The sequence below is a fragment of the Hyaena hyaena genome, unplaced genomic scaffold, assembly GCF_003009895.1.
Source record: "Hyaena hyaena isolate Hyena2069 unplaced genomic scaffold, ASM300989v1 scaffold_193, whole genome shotgun sequence".
Lineage (NCBI taxonomy): Eukaryota > Metazoa > Chordata > Mammalia > Carnivora > Hyaenidae > Hyaena > Hyaena hyaena.
The window spans coordinates 1,591,265-1,612,850 of NW_024080823.1; the positions used below are offsets into that span (position 1 = coordinate 1,591,265).

General features: G+C 44.5%; 1 protein-coding gene across 4 annotated transcripts in view; it reads right to left on the bottom strand.

The window, feature by feature from the left end:
- Window positions 1-278: 278 nt before the first annotated feature.
- Window positions 279-21,586, bottom strand: part of TTC13 (tetratricopeptide repeat domain 13) — an 87,180-nt gene continuing 65,872 nt past the window's right edge. For 2 of the 4 annotated variants that reach the window (XM_039241254.1, XM_039241251.1), the window contains 8 exons: window positions 19,720-19,803; window positions 18,901-18,985; window positions 9,874-9,980; window positions 7,581-7,716; window positions 6,092-6,171; window positions 2,703-2,781; window positions 2,497-2,576; window positions 279-1,076 (listed from right to left, as the gene is read on the bottom strand). In XM_039241254.1, the coding sequence (XP_039097185.1) occupies window positions 962-1,076; window positions 2,497-2,576; window positions 2,703-2,781; window positions 6,092-6,171; window positions 7,581-7,716; window positions 9,874-9,980; window positions 18,901-18,985; window positions 19,720-19,803 (766 nt within the window). In that variant the 3' untranslated portion in view covers window positions 279-961. Of the gene's footprint in view, window positions 1,077-2,496; window positions 2,577-2,702; window positions 2,782-6,091; window positions 6,172-7,580; window positions 7,717-9,873; window positions 9,984-18,900; window positions 18,986-19,719; window positions 19,804-21,586 lie in introns of all 4 variants that reach the window. The other 2 variants (XM_039241252.1, XM_039241250.1) reach the window with 1 other exon arrangement.

Below are 21,586 nucleotides of genomic sequence, written 5' to 3' on the forward strand. Positions count from 1 at the left end.
CTACCGAGCGGGGCACATAACTGCTGTGTCTGCATCACTAAGGTCAAGCACCGATGCCTGAGGCCCTGGCGTGCCAGCCCTTACATGAGATTTCAAGACAAGGAGTAAATAGCATGAAGTAGCAAACCGTTTCTCATCTGGAAATGGCAACAATGAACCCACTTTACTCACTGTCGTTTATGCTGTCTTGGAAAAAAAAAAGAAAAAAGAATCAGTCATTTTCTGAATGTTCTTATACCTGAAAGTGAAACTAGCTTGCAGAATAAAAACATACATGATCCAGTGTCAAAAACCGGTGATTGATAGAAACCACCCCGCATTTATTTTTTCCAACACAGAGGAAAAAAAAAAACACACGAAACAAAACATCGTTCTGTAATCCAGTGTTTGGGTCACTGGCAGATATGGCATCATTCACAATAGACAGATGTCCCTGGTGGGGAGTGCTGTGGTCCACAGTGACGGCCCACAAACGGCCCATCTTCAAATAAAATGGGGGTCGCACACGTGAAGGTCATGTGAGGGGAAAACAAGATGTCCTATCGCAATGGCACATGAAGGAGGTCTTCGAAAAATACCCAAATTTCTAAAAGGAATGGAGACGCTCCCGTTCTAGGATTGGTTTTGTTCCTTTTAATGCCTGATTTTTCGTTTGGGAAGTAAACTTTTTTGCTGTGAGGAAGGAGCCGATTGACGCTTGTGAGTGGAGGCCAGCAAGGCCACTGGCCACTGGGCACACTCTCCTGCCCTGATGTGGAGCTTTCTTCCCCGACAAACCCTCTTCCGTGATTTTTGTTATGGTTCAAAAAAGTAAAGAAAATGATTTCAAGTATTTCAATTTCTATCAAAAATTGGTATCAAAAGTAATAAAGGACCTAGTTTCTTTATAATTCCACGTTTTACAAAATAACTTAGGAAGCAAGAGGTCCGGCCCTTTACTTGTATAAATAACACAGCGTGACTAGAGTTTCTTAAGACAACGTGGAGAGGAGTCAGTGTTTAGCACCTCGATCATTGATCTTAACGTTGGGAACATCTCTGACACGGACGGGAGACTCTTATAAGAAGGTGAAATACTGCAAAAGAGAAACAAAGAAGGACTGTGAAAATTAACACAATGTCACCCAAGACGGCAAAGCTTGTATTTATTCCTATAGTAGTAGTACTCTCTTTCCAACAACTGCGCATGTGTAACGTCAGAGGAGCTGTGGACGGAATGGATGGTTCTAGAGTAGTGGGCTGGGATACCCATTGGCTCCCGGAACAAGCTGCTTGCAAAGTTTAGCCAGGATCTTCGGGAAGGAAAATTAAACTGTGACGTGCGCATGACTGTGTTACAAACATGTCCCGTCGCTGTGTGTGCTAGACTTGAATCAGAGACACAGGGCCCAGGGCGGCCTCGACCCTTATTGGCAAGGGTGCTTTCTCCAGCCCCTGCTCATGTCAGTAGCAACAGGCCAGTCTCCTTAACTCAGAATCACCCTGAGCACAGGAGGAGATCAGGAACGCCAAGGGCGCCTGCACATGGGAGGTAGTTGTTTATTCATTCCTTAAAGAACTGTTGAAGCCTTAGCATCGTGAACCCGTGGAAGGGATGGAAGCCAGATCTCTGCCCTTATGGTCCTCTTGCTAAAACACGTGGGAACTAGTAATCCTGAAGCGAGAAGGGCCTGGAACGAGGTGAGACGGTTCGCAGTGATCGTTAGAAAGCTAATAAAATACTTCGAAATTGAACAAGAGTGCACCACAGACGTGGATTTCTCTGAAAAAGAGCGCAAATTATCCAGCAATTTTTTGAGCGGCTGCTAGGTCTGATAGACGGGCAAGGCAAAACTGGAGGTGGTCATGACGTCAAAGACACGGAGAAGGAGCAAAAATAAGTGAGGTCAAACAGTGAGACGTGCTTGTTCTGTATGAACTACTCAAGCACCTAGGAGGTTCATTTTCATGCCAAATTTCCCAGAAACAAGAACCGGGAAAGGCAGGAGTGTGCGGGACTCCTCGCGGTAGTGCCGGAGGTGACGTCCGGTTAGCATTCCCGAGTACTGACTAACCACTCACACGTATTCCTCGCCTACGTTACAATGGAAAGCCGCCTTCTCGGAATCTAAACGCAGTCCAAATGTGGCTGACCAGGCAAAGTGCTCCCACTCAGAGCAAGTCTGAAATGGGTCTAGCTCACAGTCTTCAACCCCCTCCTGAAGACTGAATCTAGGTGTTTGGGATGAACCGGCAATTAGCCAAGAGAGACGGATATCTGGTTACATAAAGAAGACATTTGTAACTTTTCTTTCACCACCAGCTTCCTTGCCTTTTTGTCTGCGGACTCCCCCTTTCAGGGGTCTTACACAACCCCTTGCAACGTGGGTTACATTACACGCAGAGCGAGAACTCACAAAAGGGAGCATGGCTCCAGGCTCATACAGCTCCAAGAGAAGGACATCCCCTCCCCGCCCTGTAGAGGTAACATCCTTTCGTTGACCCCCAAGTAGTTACCTTTTCAGGTTCATCCAGCTTTTGGCTATTTTGCTAAAGGCTTCTGAGCCAGGGGCTGTCATAGCTTCAAAGTCAACTAACTGAAAAAGAAGGAAGTTGAGGAATGGCATTAGTACGGAGGAGAAAGGCTCATGGGGAGATCTGCTTACCTCCCGTACCGTACCGCCCAGACCCAGCCAGCACCTGCCCTTCCAGCCTCAACGCACCTTCCCTTTGGGAATTTTTCCTGCTACTTCTTTTCCACTTGCCATCAATGCTCCCACGATCACGGAGTAAGCTATGACACTGTTTAAACAAAGAACAGGTACCGGTCAGTCCCAGGCTACAAACAGGTATCGTGTGAAAGCTCACCGTGGATTTTCCACCATAAAAGGTGAAATTTTATTTAAGACTTCTTTAGAAATTAAACGTAAAAATATTTCATCTTAGGGGCACCTGGGTCGGGCTCTGTGCTGGAAGGGTGGAGTCTGCTTGACATTCTCTCCCTCTCTCTGCCTCTCCCCTGCTCACTCTCTGTTTCTCTCTCAAAATTAGTAAGTAAATTAAAAAAAAAATTTTTTTTAATTTTCTCTTAAAAGTATTTACTAATTTACTCTAATAAAAATAACTTATAGATTCAGAATTTTAAGAGTAAATGTGACCCAGAATGTTCTTTTTGTTTTTCAATACTTTTTTTTTGTTTTTTTGTTTTTTTTTTGTTTTTTTTTAATGTTTTATTTATTTCTAGGAGAGAGAGAGAGAGAGAGACAGCGTGAGCAGGGGAGGATCAGAGAGAGAGGGAGTCACAGACTGAAACAGGCTCCAGGCTCTGAGCTGGCAGTCAGCACAGAGCCTGACGCGGGGCTCGAACCGTGAGATCATGACCTAAGCGAAAGTCGGACGCTTAACCAAGCCACCCAGGCGCCCCAATACTTTTTTTTTTTGAAAGAGAGAACAAAAGGAAGAGGGCAGAGAGAGGGAGACAGAGAATCTCAAGCAGGCTCCACACTGTCAGCATAGAGCCTGCTGCAGGGCTCGAACCCATGAGCTGTGAGATCATGACCTGAGACAAAATCAAGAGTCGTTCAACCGAGCCACCCAGGCACCCCCAGAATATTCTTTTTCTGAGGAAAAAGTATTTCTTTTAATTATCAGGTTTCTTCCCACCTGGCTTTTCTATTCTGAAATAATGAATTAGGAGATGTGCCTGCTGCGATTTCTAGCAACTGCACCAGCCATGGCTTTTAAAATGTATATCTACAATACACTTTGTAATACACACATATTAATCTTATTGTTTAAGCACTGAAACCTCTGACCCCCAAAGAAGAAAAGCAGAACACATTCTCAGATTGTGCTAACAGCCTGCTTGGAAAATTGATGCGTTATATACATTTCCTTCCTGGCATGTGACAGCCTCACACTTGCTTCTGGCATATTTAGTACACACCGAGCGCATGTGCCCCTGTGCAAGGCGCCCTGGGCGAAGATAACCAGGACAAGGCTCTTGCCTCCAAGAGCGAGCAGCTGGGCTGGGGACACAGCACGAGAACTGCAGAGAAGGCCTCCATGTGCAGAGACTGAGGCCCAGGGGTCACCCACGGGGATGACCCCATGTAGGTCAAGGGCATGCCTGCAGGCTGCACCTTCAAGGCTGGGGCGGGGCAGAGGGGCAGAGAAGAAGGAATGGAACTGGCTGGTGCGGAGGGAGAGCACGTGTGGGCGTGAAGGTGTGAGGCATGGTGGGGGGGCGGCGTGCTGGACACGGCAGCGGGAGGACCACCGAAAAGCTCGGCAGGGCGGTAAAAGGGCAGATGAAGGAGGGCGGTGAGGAGGCTGCGGCAAACCAGGAGCGGACAGGACAGGCACCGTGAACGACCCTGAGTTTGCACCGGAGCCGCGAGGTGTCAGGAACTGGTGTGGAGATGCTGAATCACTGTATTGTTCACCTGAAACCAGGGTAACACTGTAGGTTGTCTGTACTGGAATTAAAAAAAAAAAAAAAAAAAAGAACTGGGGCAGAGAGGGGAAGGTGAAAAGTCTGGAAGCTGGGTGACTAGTCAGAAAGGTACGGGTGATGAGGGTCAGAACTGTGGCAGTAGCTGCGAGCAGAGAGGACAGACCCCATAGAATAAGGGACCTAACACATGCAGGCTCGCACAGCAAGAGCGCAGGTGATTTCAGCCGTATGTCACTCCCTTCCGGTGTCACCATGAACCAGCAGAGCCGCTGTGAGGACAAAAGGGAAAATGCCGAGTATCCGAGTGGAGCCTGTGTAAGTGACTGATAAAAGGGGACAGGTCTGGGGGCGCCTGGGGGGCTCAGTCAGTTAAGTGTCCAACTTCAGCTCAGGTCATGATCTCACAGTTCATGAGTTCCAGCCCCACATCGGGCTCTGTGCTGAGAGCTCGGAGCCTGGAGCCTGCTTCGGATTCTGTGTCTCCTCCTCTCTCTGTCCCCTCCCCCTCCACTTGCGCTGTGTCGCTCTCAAAATAAATAAACATTTAAAAAAGGGGGGGTGGGCGTGGGCACAGCACACACGCAGTGCACACACTGATAACATACGCTGAGGTCACAGTATTTACACTCCTGGTTTGTTTCCTTGCCTTCTCACACAACAAGACTTACTTCCACGTTTAGGAGACCTCTACTTTTAAAGCAGCAAAGATAGGAACATTCAGGTATAGTGTTTTAGCCAACACATCTTAAGTTCAAGAATGTGCCAGCAACAGCACATGCCTCTTCCACAGTCTACTACTGCACAGAGAATATATAAAAAACTCTGTAGACTCATCCTTCATTTTAATGACACCTGAAAAGCTCCTGATGGATTCATAAGTAGTACGAATTCGTTCACAAAAATAATAGTAGTATGGAAGGGTTAGTAGTCCAATGTATAAAACGGATGGACAAGAAGAGGGAGAAAGGGGAGAAGAAGGAAGGGTAACAGTCTGGGCAAATATCAGAAGTTAAAATGCAGTGAGTACAATGCATGCACATGGTAGGCCTTCAGTACATTTGCACTGAATGAGTGAATCTAACCTGTGAGACTTTTTTTAAAGATTTTTTAAAGTTTATTTATTTCGAGAGAGAGAGAGACAAAGAATGAGCAGGGGAGGGGCAGAAAGAGAGGAAGACACAGAATCCTCCCATCCAAGTACTAACCAGGCCCAACCCTGATTAGCTTCCGAGATCAGATGAGATCGGGCGCATTCAGGGTGGTATGGCCACAGACAGGGAGACACAGAATCCTAAGCAGGCTCTGCACTGTAAGCGCAAAGCCCCACGCAGGGCTCGAACTCAGGAACCATGAGATCATGACCTGAGCTGAGATCGAGTCAGACGCTAAACCAACTGAGCCACCCAGATGACCCCCTAACCTGGGTGAAAACTTAAGCAGACTATCTTAGAACAATCTTTCATAATTCTTTTGATGATGTGATAGATCAAGGAGATAATATCTGGGTAGATTTTGGAAAAAAACAAAAGGGAGTTTCTTGCCATTGCCTGGGGTATTTTTGTGCCCACCGTCACAAGCAGCACAAGCAAAAAAGAATATGTTTTTCAATGTAAAAACTTTTATTAAAAAATTTTTTAATTATAGGGTGTCACTCACCTGGATCCTCGAGAGAGTGGCATTAAATTATAAAAGTAATAAACTAAGGATAAGATTAAGTTGCAAACAGCATCGGCTTCCTAGAAAAAAAAAAAAAAGACACACGCTCGTGAATTTAAATACTAGGTTATAGACTAGTTTTTACAAGGCGACAAGACATAAGAATCATTCACGTCAAGGAAAGGATTATTTCATGCCTTCCTACAGGATCTGACTTTCACATTCTTGGATACTTTATACTCTTTGCTACTGCTTTTTCTTTCTTTCTTTTTTAAGTTTTTAAGTTTATTTATTTTGAGTGTGTGTGTGTGTGTGTGTGTGTGTGTGTGAACATGGGAGGGGGAGAAAGAGGGAGAGAGAATCCCAAGCAGGGTCCGTGATGTCAGTGCGGAGCCTGACATGGGGCTCAAATTCATGAACTGCGAGATCATGACCTGAGCCGAACCAAGAGTCAGGCGCTTAACTGACCGAGCCACCCAGGCGCCCACTGCCAATGTTTCCTCACGAAAGGGTATGTACACGGTTTGGTTTAGAGCAATAGTTTCTGGGCTGTTTTTAAATCTGAAACCTTTTCTGATAAACATAAAAATCTCAGCCTCCTTTAATGTTACTTGAAATGCCAAAATATATATTAAGATGAAAACAAAACAAAGTGCTTATTAATACTGAAGATGGTTTCTCCAGATAAGTGCACCCTCTGCGCTGAGATTTAGGCGATAAACACGCTTAATTACGTCAAAACCCGGAGGCTTCACTGTAGGTATGAACTGATTAGATGCACGAGAAATGAACGGACTTCCCAAGGACCACGGGCATCCACTCCAGAATGTGGACCAGGTGCATACAATACTCTCAGCACAGTGGTGGCTGCTGTCACCAAGGGGACAGGCCGCATCCTGCGTCCCAGGAGACCTCTCGAGTTGGGGTGGGGCCCGGAGGGAAGACGTCACAGACCAGGAAAGGCCCACCGAGTCCGGCAAGGGCCACTGTCACTATGGACCAACTTGTTCACTTCAGTCCTGAGAAAGCCCAGACTTACAGTAACTGTAGAAATGTATCATTGCTCTTCCTCAGTTAGCATCATTACTAAATACAGGAATTGTTTCTGTAAGAATATTAAAAAGAAGTATTTATAGGTCGTCAATGAAAACCAATCTCAAGCATAAGGGGCATAATACCAAAGAAAGGTTAGAGGCTTTGAAAAAGTTACAAAGGGCGGAGCCTGGGTGGCTCGGTCGGTTAAGTGTCCCACTTGGACTCAGGTCATGATTGTACAGTTCGTGGGTTCGAGCCCTGCATTGGGCTCTGTGCTGACAGCCCAGAGCCTGGAGCCTGCTTCGGATTCTGTGTCTCCCTCTCTCTCTGCCCTTCCCCAACTCATGCTCTTTCTTTCTGTCTCAAAAAAATAAACATGAAAAATTTTTTTTAAAAAAAGGTTACAAAGGAATCCTGGGACACATGGATAAAACGGAAAAAAACGAAGACCTACCCCAAATTCCGATGAAAGGATGAGTACTTTTCCTTTTGCTGTTAGATCTTTATAAAGCGCATCTATTTCAGCATGATATAATTGTGTCCTTTCTTCTGTGGTTTGTGTTTCCACAGAAAACAGTATGTTGCCAACCCTAAAAATACAACAGTATGTGTCAGAGGCGCCTATTATCTATACAATTCAAAGAGCCAAACACAGAAAGTAAAAAAAAAAAAAAAAAAAAAAAGGAAGGAACCAGTGTGCCAATGTGGCACAAGACATATCTGAGAGTGTATCCTACCTGTCCAACTACAGACAGATTGAGGTATGTTCTGTAAGCATGTGATTTTTTCATAAAATACAGTATTTTGTTCAGTCTAACCATGGGCACACATAAAGGAGCTTAAACTAAGATGGAAGGAAACAACCACACACAGTAAAAATGATTGTATGGCAAATATTTTCTCAGACAGCCAGCCTATTATGACTGAAGATTAGGGGCCAGAACTGTGTGTAGAAGTTCAAGGACTCCATGGTGTCTTTTCAAGCTTTTGCTGCATGCCTGGCTGCACGGCAGGTGCTACAGAGGACAGAAATTTGATGCAACTGGCATTTATTATATAAATAAATAGTTCTTAGATCTTGTAAAGAGGAACGCAGCACAGCTGCTGCATTTACTGGGAAAGGGGCAGAGCCCTGAGGCGGTGAATTATGACCATATGCAGGGCAATCACATAGACATCAGGCTTCAAAAGAGGGAGATTAGGTCTAATTTGGAAGACATGGATGAAAACAGGAAATGCTTCATGGAGGAAGGGGCTTGAATTTGAAAATCAGGACGGGAGTGACAGAGGCTCAGAAGCAGGGGGTGGGAGGTGACTGCAGGGAACAAGCAGCCTAGCTGAATCAGCGGCACAGTTCAAGCAGGAAACGTTGCTCGTTGCTCGAGGCCACATTATGAAAGGCCTCTCACGCCTAGCAGGGGAGCAGGCCATGGAGGGTCTGCACTGGGGAGCTACCAGGAGACAGGGGATGGAGATACCAGTCTTGAGTCTATCTGAGGTGCTGGAGCCCAGAGTGAGAAGTAAATCAATGCGGTAAAAGAACTAAGGAAAGGAGGCCACATTTCTGGTGGGGTGGTGGTGGAGGGGGGGGACCTCATGTGCTCTTTCACACAGCCATTCCGTTTCCGCCTGGAGATTTCATCTGAGGAGATATCTATCTCATGAGTGGGTGGAAAGGCAGGAGAGTGATTCTTGCATTAAGAGCAAACCCTGGAATTCCTTCTGGGGAGGGGAGTGTGATATTTATTGGGAAAGAACTGTGATAAGGGGTTTGGGGTAGATCGAGACTCAAGGATATGGAAAAGACACACTCTGGAAGTTGCTAAATGGGTGTTTGCTCACGAAGACCTGTGCAGGTTTTGACACGGAACCCGACAAAGAGGCTGTGTTGGGTTTGCGACTAAAAGCGATGAGAAAGCAGGAGCCAAGAAGCAGAGGAAGGAAGGTCATAGCCCCATAGCTGAGCTGGCAGAAATCATGCCAGAAGTCTCCATGCAGAAAGCATGGAGGCTTGCAGGCTAAGCAGCTAAGGGATGTGTGCTGTGGGGGAGGGCACGTGGGGCGATGCACCCAAAATTCAAGGGATATGGAGGCTCCTATGTGATGCTTAGAGTTCAGATATAATTAAGACTGGTTAATGACAATGGACACTGCAGTGCTATTTATAAAGTGAAAAATGAGAAATACTCTAAATGGTCAGCAACAAAAAATTAGTAAGAAAACTCAAAAAGATCCACAAGATGGAATCCTGTGCAATCATTACAAATGCTTGTAAGAATATGAGAAAGTGTTCACAATACGGTAATGCTAAGGGTAGAAAAGAAACAGGTTATAAAACAATGTGAAGTACAATCTCAGTTTTTTAAAGAAAACAACCTAATGATCGAAAATCTTACAATGGCCTTCCATCTGCCAATCTCTCATCTTTCTTCATTTTATTACGAAGCGTGTTGCCCACAAGGAACTTTAAGAACCCAGAAGAATGCTTTCCACAAACCACATTAGACGTTACACTTAATATCTAGAAAGTTGTTAGATCCAGCACAGTCAGAATATCTGCTGGCGTAATATTCTAAAAGCCGTGTTAAAAACATAACTGTTACAGCTGCACACTAGAACTTGATAATTCTTATTTCAGGATAAAGCAAAAGTCTGGTAGGTCTGACCTCCCATGTGGCAATATCAGACACACGTGCACTTTCTGACACCAGCCCGCCTTTACACCCACACTTAGGAAGCATACATACTTGTCTCCTGTAATCGTGATTGTGAATCCATCGTATTCCTTCCCTTGATCTTTGAGGCTGGGAACTTTTGTGTTCACGGTGAACCCATCCTTCGTTTTAGTATTAAACTGCTTTCAGGGAAAACAAATTCACATTACTAGGGTATAACTCATTGGAACCCCCTAACTGCTATTCTGGAGCATTGACTCTGACTTCCATGGTTTTTTTTTTTTTAAGTTTATTTATTTACTTATTAGAGAGAGAGAGACAGTGTAAGCAGGGGAGGGGCAGAGAGAGGAGAGAGAATCCCAAGCAGGCTTGGTGCTGTCAGTGCAGAGCCTGATGCGAGGCTCGAATTTATGAACCATGAGATCATGACCTGAGCTGAAACCAAGAGTCAGATGCTTAACCTACTAGCCACCCAGGCACCCCCCACCCCCGGATTACCATGTTTTTAGGAAAGGCCACAGAAGTTCCTGACGCAAGAGACCGTGACCACACACACCTCTCCAGTGACCGAGGATGCCTCTGCCAGTCCCCACGGCCCCACACAAAGCCCAGGGCCAAGCTGCACTGCATAGGACCCCACGAGAGATTCTGTCATTAGAACAGAAAGATGCTTCCCAGATTCAGTTTTTTAGTGTTGCCAACTTTTTTGTTCAGACTGATAGGGAACCAAGGATAAAATAAGAGGAGGCTGTGCTTCACATAAGCCACTACTGGGGGAAAGGTTGTCTAAAATAGGCATACCCAGCAGGTGGTCACCGGTGGTCCAGAGAAGGACCATGGACAAACCGACATGAGGCCCAGGTGATCAGAGCCAGCACTGGGAACGGGAACAGGAATTCTCCCATGAAGAGAGGGCTTTTATTTATTTTTAAGTTTATTTATTTTGAGAAAGCGAGTGTGTGCACTTGAGCAGGGCGGGGCAGAGAGAGACCGAGAGAGAGAATCCCAAGCAGACTCTGTGCTCAGTGCAGAGCCAGGTGTGGGGCTCCATCTCACAGGTGGGGAGATCATGACCTGAGCCAAAATCAAGAGTCAGACGCTGAACCAAATGAGCCACCCAGGCACCCCAAGAATGGGCTTTTAGGGAAGAAGTGTGTTAACATTCACTTCCCAAGGAAGATACAGTAACAGCACTGTACTGCATTTATGGATAAAATAGCCACATACGTGGTCTCATGCAGTTCAAACCCATGTTGTTCAAGGGCCAACTATACTTTAACTTGGTTTGTCACTGAAAGTAGATTTCAGCAGAAGCTGTCAGGGCCTGATGTCGTACCAAGCACTGTAGAACCAAAGGGATTTTATATACTTCTATGCGTGCCCTTAAAAATGCCATATGCCCACCATCCCGGGTGAAAGCTGTGTGTCCAGGGCGGCAGTGGAATGGTCACTTCCAGACCACAGTTAGACAGGCAGGGCCCTTGCACCGGGAGGCTGGCGCCGGGGGGCGAGGCATGGCCTCTCGGCTGCAGCCTGAGTAGCTGAGGCTTGGAGGAGTCCACTAAGCGTTTCTTTTTAAACAAAGAGATACACATAATGTTAAAATCCTGCTAAGTTGATTTGGTATTCTTCCCAAAAGAGTAAACTGAAAAGCCTAAAGTACCAACAAGAAAGAGGAAGATTAAAAACTAAGACATGCGCCTGTTTTCTTTCCCTACAGGACATCCCAGCAGCCCTCAGTGGAGCGGTTCTGCCCTCTGGGGGGCATCTGGGGAATTTATGGGAGAGTCTGGTGGCTACAGCATGGGGGTGGTGGGGAGGCTACCACTGGAACTTAGCGGCGGGGGGGGGGGGGGGGGGGGGGGGGGGGGGGGGGGGAGGCTAAGAACACTAGATGTCCCTCAGTTTAGGGGACAGTCATATGTTATGCACGACTGCCCATGTCCCACTGGACTTTCACATAGATGACTAACCTGTTTATAATTTAATGATTACTGCATGGCTCAGTCGGTAAAGTGCTGGACTTTGGCTCAGGTCATTATCTTGTGGTCTGAGTTCGAGTTCTGCATCGGTATCTGTGCTAACAGCTCAGGGCCTGGAGCCTGCTTCAGACTCTGTGTCTCCCTCTCTCTCTGCCCCTCCCCAACTCTCGCGTGCATGCGCACTCTCTCTCAAAAATAAAATAAACATTTGGGGTGCCTGGGTGGCTCAGTCATTTAAGCGTCCGACTTCAGCTTGGGTCATGATCTCACAGGTCTTGGGTTCGAGCCCGTGTCGGGCTCTGTGCTGACAGCTAGCTCAGAGCCTGGAGCCTGTTTCAGTCTGTGTCTCCCTCTGTCTCTGCCCCTCCCCTGCTCATGCTCTGTCTCTCTCTCTGAAATAAATAAACATCAAAAAAATTTTAAATAAACATTAAAACATTTTTTAATAATAATACAATATTTACTTGAGCCTAGAACCAGACTCCATTTCACACTTAGACACTAAATATTTGTTACATAGTTTTGAATCCATACTGAATTTTCCATGAATGCAAATAGCACACCCAACTGAGGAAAGAGGGTATTAGGCACTGTTTGGAAGTTTACCATTTCAGAAAAACTATGTCACCAGCAACAGTGTAGGTCATGATATTGGAGTTAGCAAATAACACTGATGTGGGATTGCATTCGTAGCCACCATGTTCATCACTTTACCCGCACATGTAAGCGACCGACTACTTCTTCCTGATTCTTGTGAAGACATGCCTGACTCTGACATCCTAAAACACACGCTATTCTATTACAAATGGTTTCCCCTTTACACCTCCTTTGTGGCACTACGTTGACCTTTAAAAAAAAATTTTTAGGAAGGTGTGATCTACTCTCTATGAATCATTTGAATGCAGTGAAGAAGGCATTTAAACATGGTTGCTGGTTACTAAATTAATATTAGAGTACCTTTTTTTAAAGTTTATTTTCAGAGAGAGAGACAGAGAGAGGCAGAGGGAAAAAAGAGAGAGAGAGAATCCGAAGCAGGCTCCAAACTATTAGTGAGGAGTATAGGAGCCTGACGTGGGGCTTGATCCCGCAAACTATGAGGTCATGACCTGAGATGAAATCAAGAGTCGGACGCTTAGAAGACTGAGCCACCCAGGCACCCCGATACTACTGTAGCTTGGAGAAGGTAGGGAACCACTGCATCAGTTCATCAGGCACTTGCAAGAACCCCTGAAATTAGGTCTGGCCAGAATTATTGCTCTTAGCAGACAAGAGCCTGGGGCTTAGTGGAAGAGATGAATGTGGACCCTGGTGTACAGAGTATTAGCTCACTGCTTTGTTCATGACCTGATCCTTCCTGCTCATTCCTTAGAGATGGATAAGGTCAGAGGGCACCTGGGTGGCTCAGTTGGGTGAACATCTGACTTCAGCTCAGGTCATGATATCATGGTTCATGGACATGAGCCCCATGTTGGGCTCTATGCTGTCATGGTGGAACCTGCTTCGAATCCTCTGTCCTCCTCTCTCACTGCCCCTCCCCTCTCACACTCTCTCTCACAAAAATAAACATTAAAAAAAAGAAAGAAAGAAATAGAGGGGCACCTAGATGGCTTAGTCAGTAAAGCACTGGACTCTATTTCTGCTCGGGTCATGATCTCACAGTGCCTGAGTTCAAGCCTGGCATTGGGCTCCACTCTGGTGACATGGAGACTGCTTGGGATTTCTCTCTCTCTCTCTCTCTCTCTCTCTCTCTCCCCCCCTCCCCCATTCACTCTCTGTCTCTCTCTCTCAAAATAATAAACTTAGAAAAAAAAAAGAAATGGATACATTCTGGATCCATATCAAATGGATACATATCAATTTCTTAAATTTTATCTGATGTACATCAAGCCTCTCTACTATAGCTACAAGGAGAACACAGTTTTACATTAAAGTTCGAACCATTAATTGAAAAACAAATCCACCTTCTGTTGCCAAATTTTTGAGTAGTTATATTCTGGGGTAGAGAATATGTTCGTAGAATTGTAACTTCTTAATAGATTACACTTTTAAACAATGATTTCTGGCCCCTTAAGTATACTTCATTTTGAATTACAATGTTCTGATAGTGACGTTGCTACACGCACATTATCTTTTCGTTAGCATTTGCCTGGTATACGGTTCTCCCTGTAAACAGCATAGAGCTGGCCTTTAAAAACCCAATCCCAGATCCTCCGTCTTTCACTAAGGGGATCATGTTGACTTGTCACTGCCATTACATACATTTCCTACCCCACCCTATTTTTTTTATCCCCCTCTTTTTCTAAGCTTTGAGTTGAATTGACTTTGTTATCTTTATGCCATTTCCCAACATTCTACAGGTTTAGATGATATGGTCACATCTCTGTTGTTTCACTGTTGGCCTTTAAATGTTTAGTATGGATATTTAAACATGTATTTTTCTGTCAGTATCATGGGTCAGTCAGTGATTATATTGTCTCACTGAAAAAAACAAACCTTAGTAACAGTTTTACTCTCTTTCTCTACTTTCTTTAATCTCTAATGTTGACAGGATCTAGTATTTTAATTTCAGACATACATGTTTTTAAACATCAGGTGTTACCAATCCATTTCATTGGTTTATTTGTTTACCATGATTTCTTACATCTCATGTTTTCTTCTCTCTTGGGCTTATTTTATGAGAGTATAGATGCCCTTCAATCATTTTGACAAAGAAAATCTATGCTTGATGAAATTCCTAAATAACTGTATGTTTGAAACAGTTCTTATCTTAGCCTCACACCTGAACACTGATAGGTTCAAATAAATTTCCCTTTGTTGTCTTCTAGAATCTACTACTGCTGGAAGAAAGTCAAGCATCAGCGAAATTCTCCTTCTTTAGTTTTTTGTTTGTCTGTTTCTTTACTGGAAGCTTGAGGATGTTCTTTTTACTCTTTGTGTGTTAAAATGTATATAACATAAAATTTACCACTTTAACCATTTGTCAATGAATAGATCAATGGCATTAAGAACATTCTGACCTCATCAAGATAAATAGCTTCTGCACAGTGAAGGGAACAATCAGCAAAACTAAAAGGCAACCGCCAGAATGGGAGAAGATATTTGCAAACAACATATTGGCTAAAGGGTTAGTATCCAAAATCTATAAAGAACTTATCAAACTCAACTTATCAAATTCAACAAATAATCCAGTGAAGAAACAGGCAAAAGACATGAATAGACACTTTTCCAAAGACATCCAGATAGCTAATGGACACATGAAAAAATGTTCATCACTCATCATCAGGCAAATACAAATCAAAACCACAAGGAGATACCACCTCACACCCGTCAGAATGGCTAACATCAACAGCTCAGGCAACAACAGATGTTGGCGAGGATGCGGAGAAAGAGGAACCCTTTTGCACTGCGGGTGGGAATGCAAACTGGTGCGGCCACTCGACAACAGCATGGAGGTTCCTCAAAAAATTAAAAATAGAGCTACCCTATGACCCAGCAATTGCACTACTAGTGGAATGTTACTCGGCGAACAAAAAGAATGAAATCTTGCCATTTGCAATGATGTGAATGGAGCTGGACTGTATTATGCTAAGTGAAATGAGTAAGCCAGAGAAAGACAAATATCATATGACTTCACTCACACGTGGAATTTAAGATGAACATAAGGGAAGGGAAGCAAAAATAATATAAAAACAGAGTGGGAGGCAAACCATAAGAGATTTCTAAATATAAAGAACAAACCGAGGGTTGCTGGAGGGGTGTTGGGTGGGGACGGGCTAAGTGGGGGATGGGCATTAAGGAGGGCACTGGTGATAGGCACTGGGTGTTACATGTAAGTGATGAATCACTAAATTCTATTCCTGAAGTCATTATTACTCTATATGTTAACTAACTTGGATTTAAATAAAATAATAATAATAAAAGAAACCAACATTCACATTGTTCACCACCAACCATCCACAGAACTTCTTTCATCATCCCGAATAGAAACCCTGTCCCTGTTAAACATTAAGTCTCCATTCTACCTTCCTCCCCCAACCCCTGGCAACCACCTTCCTACTTTCTGTCTCTATGAACTTGACTACTCTACACACCTCACAGAAGTGGAATCACAGGGTATTTGTCCTTTTGCGACCGGTTTATTTCACTCTGCATGAGGTCCTCAAGCTTCATCCATGGTGTAGCCTGTGTCAGAATTTCCTTCCTTCTTCAGGCTGAATAATACCCCATCATGTGGCCATGCCACATGTTATTTGTCCATTCACCTGTTAATGGACACTTGGGTTGCTTCCGTCTCTTGGCTACTGTGAACAATGCCACCATCAACATGGGGATACAAATATCTGTTTGAGTGCCTGCTTTCAATTCTTTTGAATATACGCCTAGAAGTGGAGTTTTGGGGTCTTATGGTAATTCTATGTCTAATTTTTTATCTTTATTTTTTTGAGAAGGGGCAAAGAGCAGGGGCAGGGGGAGAGAGAGGGAGAGAGAGGGAGAGAGAAAGACAGCGAGAGAGAGAGAGAATCCTAAGCAGGCTCCATATTCAGCGTGGCAATTATGACTGGAGCCAAAATCAAGAATCAGACTCTCAACTGACTGAGCCACCCAGGCGCCCCTCTACATCTAATTTCTTTGAGGAACTCTCTTTAATCTTAAAGTCCCCAAATTTTATCAGAATGTGTCTAGGTGTCAATATTGAGCATCATGCTGAACATCTAGGAGGCCCTACAATGATCTTTTCATCTCTCCACAAGCTGTCTTTCTATTATTTTGTTGACTAACTAGTCTGTGTCTTTATCTTTCACCTTTCTTCTCTCCTTTCTGATTTCTACTAGATAGGTCCATTCTTCATCTTCTGTGTTCATCATCTCTCTTATTTTATATTCCTTTGTCCTTGAATACTATATTCTGGGAGAATTTATTGATTTGATTTTCCAGCTCACATATATTTGATATTCAACTGTCTTTAATCTGCAAGTCTAACTAGCTGAGGTTTTTTTTTTTTTAATTCATGAGAATTCTATTTCTTTTTTATTGCTACTATCTACCTACCTATCTATCTATCATAAGATACTGGCTCAAGTCTCTTATACATACAAGTATGTATGTTTTATTGAGGTAACAATAAACTTGACACGTGTAATTTGATGCATTTTGACAAATATATCCACCCATGTATATCCACTATTCCAGTCAAGATATAGTGTAGTTTCATCATTCTGGAAAGTTTCCTCCTACTCCTTTCAGGGAAACCTCACTCCGCAGAAGCCATCACTGTTCTATTATTTCCCTAGACCAATGAAACTTCTTATAAATGAAATCATACTCTTTTTATGTGACTTCCTTTGCCCCACACAATGTTTCTAAGGTTCACCCCTGTTGCTGTGTGTTAGCAGTACCCCTTCTCCGTATTATTACTGGGCAGTGTTCCATCTCTGGCCTCCCCTGAGAAACGACAACCGACCCTGGGAAGCCCTCCTGATCTGGAAGACAGCCTGAGCACTGGACACAGGAAAAGCTGAGCACTGGCACACAGACCTCAGGCCATATGCAAAACTCAGTAGTGGCTTCTCTGACACCACTGACTTTCGCAACCTCCAGTTTTCGTTTGGTTCTCTGTACAGCTTCCATGTTCCTGCTCAGATCCTTCATCATTGTGCTCATTTTTTTCTTTAAGTCCTCAAACATGTTTATGAAGCAAAGACTTTAAAAGAGTTAATTGCAACTTCTGGGTCTCCTGGGGTCTGTTCCTGTGAACTGGTTTTGTTTTTCTGGGTTATGGGTCACGTTCTCCTGCTTCTTCATTTATCTAATAATTAAGAAGTCTAGATTACGGTTCCTTCCTTTAAAAGGTGTTGAGTTTTGTTTTGGCAGGCAGGCCAATCACTAGCAGATCCACTTAATCCTTTTAGGTTTGGTTTTATTCTCTGTTAGGGCGATCTATTTAGAAATTGTCCTTCAGGGCACCTGGGTGGCTCAGTCGGTTAAGCATCCAACTTGGGCTCAGGTCATGATCTCGCGGTTTGTGGGTACGAGCACCGCGTGGGGCTCTGTGCTGACGGCTTAGAGCCTGGAGTGTGCTTCGGATTCTGTGTCTCCCTCTCTCTCTGCCTCTCCCCCTGCTCGTACAGCTGTTTCTCTCTCAGGAAATGAATAAATGGAAGGAAGGGAGGGAGGAAGGAAGGGAGGAAGGGAGGAAGGGAGGAAGGAAGGAATTGCCTTTTGCCCTGGAAAGTGGACCTCATTCCAGGTGGTCTTATACCTACAGTGTGTCCTTTCTGGGGTTGTGAGTAAATAAATGCCCAAGGTGCTCGCAGGGTCCCTCCATTCTGGCAAGGCCACAACCCCAAAGCCTCAGTGGAGTAAAACCACTGACAGCTCCGTTCGGCTCTCACGCCCGCAGCAGCCACGGTCTGCGGGGCCTCTCAGAGTCTACTGCGTGCACGGAGCCCAGCTCTAATCCAAGTGTGACGAGGAACTCGAGGAAGTCGCAGGCTGACCTGTGGGTGCTCCTCGCCTTGAGCGGCATCCTCCCCTTCTGTCCTCTGCCCTGAAACTCCAGCCACGTTGGCAGACCCCCACTCCAATCTCTGCCTCTTTCGCTCGGCAGGACCACCACACTCTGTTTAGGCTCCACATACATGGTGGTTTAGTAAATAATCCCAGGTAGGACTCTGGGGTGAACACAGAGCTCACCTAAAGGGTTTCCCGTTTCTCAAAACTCACAGTCTTGTGACACACTTGAAGACAGTGGCCTTGTACTTTGTTGAGTTTTATAACTTATGGTGTGGGAAAGCGGTCAAGTGTCAGGTACTCCACTGTGGACAGAAGCAGAATTCAACAGTGTATACTTTTAAGTGTCCTTCCGTTTCCTAGATCAACTGCTTCCTCACAGATTTGTTTTTATGTTTGAGACTGATGCCTGTGTTTTAGGTGATTTGGGTTATTATTCAGAGTGTGTTTACATTAGTGTTTTCAGGTAGAATGCTTATAATTTTAAAATGCTTCTAGCATAATATTAAGAAACATGCACGTAACAGCTATGAGTTCTTTTTTAAAAAGTGCTCTGGTTCTATTTTTTCCCCCAAAACACCTACCAGGATTCTGATGATAAACTTACCTTCATAATTGGCAGGAGGTCTTCAACTTTGTGCACCTTTTCCAGAGCCTCTCGAACTTCCAACAGTCCTTTAGGATTATTAGCTCTTAAAGAGAGAAACAGATAGAGAAAGAGGGAGACAGCAATTAAAGTGAATGCAGAAATGTAATAATTAAATATATTAATTGCTATTATCTTTAACTTACATAAATCCTCAATATTCAAAATGGTGGGCCAGAACAAAAGTTTCTAAATATTGGGAGGGTTTAATCCTAATGAATTTGGGGCCGCAGATGAGAATTAAGAAAACAGACAGAAGCCCATCTAGAAGGTAAAACAGGGAGAAGCAGACCAGACTGACAGCCAGTGGTCGTATATGCATGCATGCATCTTAGTTTGGTCATGAAGCCTTGATTCTCCTAGGCCAACTCTGAAATTAGAAGTGAATGTTTTTGTTTGTTTTGTTTTTTTCCTTTCTACAGCTGCTCAAATGGAAGTATAAAATCCTGCTAGGTTTTTATACCAATTTTATATTCAGGTGAGAGAGAATGAGCATTACGGCTGAAATCCCTAATAAAGAAATTCAAAGAAACGTCCTGCTTTTCAGAGGAACGAGATGAGAAAAGCCACAATATCGTAAGATTAAAACATTTCAGGGATTCTGTAAAGAAAAAGAAGGATGGTACATCATTACTGAAAGGCTTTATGACTCCAAATACTACGTCAACATTTGATAGACTGTTTGGTCTGTCAAGAGGCTTAGTTTTCAAGTTCACAAATACGACTACCGTACACTCTCAAAGCGAGCAAGTACTGTGAAAAAGAAAATTGAAGGATTACCCGTGATAAACCAGAATTCTATCTTTAATAAAATGAAGGATTTTCTCAAAATATTCCAGGTATCTCATGTTAATCACCTGGCCCCTGAAAGAAAAAAACAATTAAGAATCTTTTTACAAAGGAATGTATTGGAAACAACATCTACCTTCCAAGTTAACTCAAAAGAACAGTAAGAGAGCTATGAGAATAACGTAGCAAAAAAATCTGGAAACTGCTTGTTTGTAACCAGTGAGGGGAAGAAGCAAACAAGTATCTTGGCAGAATCATCTGTCAGCTCTTGCAGCTTTTCCTGGTAGGAGAGGCACCAAACTCAGGCCCGGAGATGCCAAAATGGGAAGAAAACTCCTCAAGTACTTCTATGACGGTCAGACTTATGCCAATTTCCTTCATGAATCCCTGGACTTTTTTCTCCTCTCCTTTGATTCTCCCATAGCATTATCTGCTACTGCTACTTCCTGTGGTCCAGCTCACACGCAGCCTTCATCTTCTCGGCCCACTCTAAATATTATTTTACTCCGAGCGCCTCGGTGGCTCCATTGGTTAAGCGTCCGACTTTGGCTCAGGTCCCGATCTCACGGTTCATGGGTTTGAGCCCCACATTGTGCTCTGTGCTGGCAGCTCAGAGCCTGGAGCCTACTTCAGATTCTGTGTCTCCCTCTCTCTGTCTCTCTCTGCCCCTCTCCTACTAGTGCTTTGTCTCTCTTTCTCTCAAAAAATAAAATTTAAAAAAACTATGAAATATTATTTTACTCACATTTCCGTCCCCACCTCCTAGTTTTCAAACTCTCTCCCAGAACTTCACGTACAGCCAACATGCTGATGTACGCATCCAACTGGCACACGCATGTGCAACACGCTGCACACCCAACCGCTCCCTGGGCATCGCTCCCCAGATTCCCTACAGACCTCTCAAACCTCAGGTTCTTTCATAACTCTGCACAGGAAGTCACTCCCTCCCCCAGCGCCAGCCCCCAAATGTGGCCATCTCCTTTCTGTCCTGTTGTCACCTGGCCTACTGGAAGGACCACGCCCCCGAGCCGGAGAGGAGACTGCCTCCCTGTGGGTCCCTATGCTCTCCCCCATTTCTAGCCCAGCATCAGTGCTCCTGATCCTGCATTCTCAACATCCATCTCTTCCGCTCCCCCTCACTTCCATACTTGTTCACCTGAACTGTTACATGATTTTCCAACCACTTTGCTTCCCTCCAGGGCCACCACCCGCTCTCACCTATTCCACCACCCACGGTCAAAGTGGTCATGTGAGTGTGCAAATCCACTCTGTCATGTCTCTGCTTACAGTCTCTGAATAGTCTCTGAATAGCTCTCCATCATCCTTAGCAGATAAAAGAGAAGCCTTAAAGGGTGTATACAGTTACTTATATTTTGAAAGAAGGTTTTACACTTTGGTCTCTGCCTGCCTGCCTTTCAAGCACCAATTCCTTTTTTTTTTTTTTTTTAATGTTTATTTATTTTTCAGAGAAAGAGAGAGAGAGCACAGGCAGAGGAAGGGCCAAGGGAGAGAAGGAGACACCGAATCCGAAGTAGGCTCCAGGTGCCGAGCCGTCAGCACAGAGCCTGACACGGGACTTGAACTCACAAACCGCAAGATCGTGACCCGAGCTGAGCTCAGACGCTTAACTGCTTAACCAACTGAGCCATCCAGGTGCCCCTCAAGCCTAAATTCCTAATACTCCCTTCATTGCCAACTAATCACCAGTCATAGTGAATTAGTCACACTTTTCTGACCATTCCTGACTCACTCGTGGGTCCATGCCTCACCCACCTCTCTGCTATCCATCTTCCCAACCAGCCCACGCATCACCTAAGGGCCGGACTGGGCACCCCTTTTCTGTGACCCCTGCCATCCT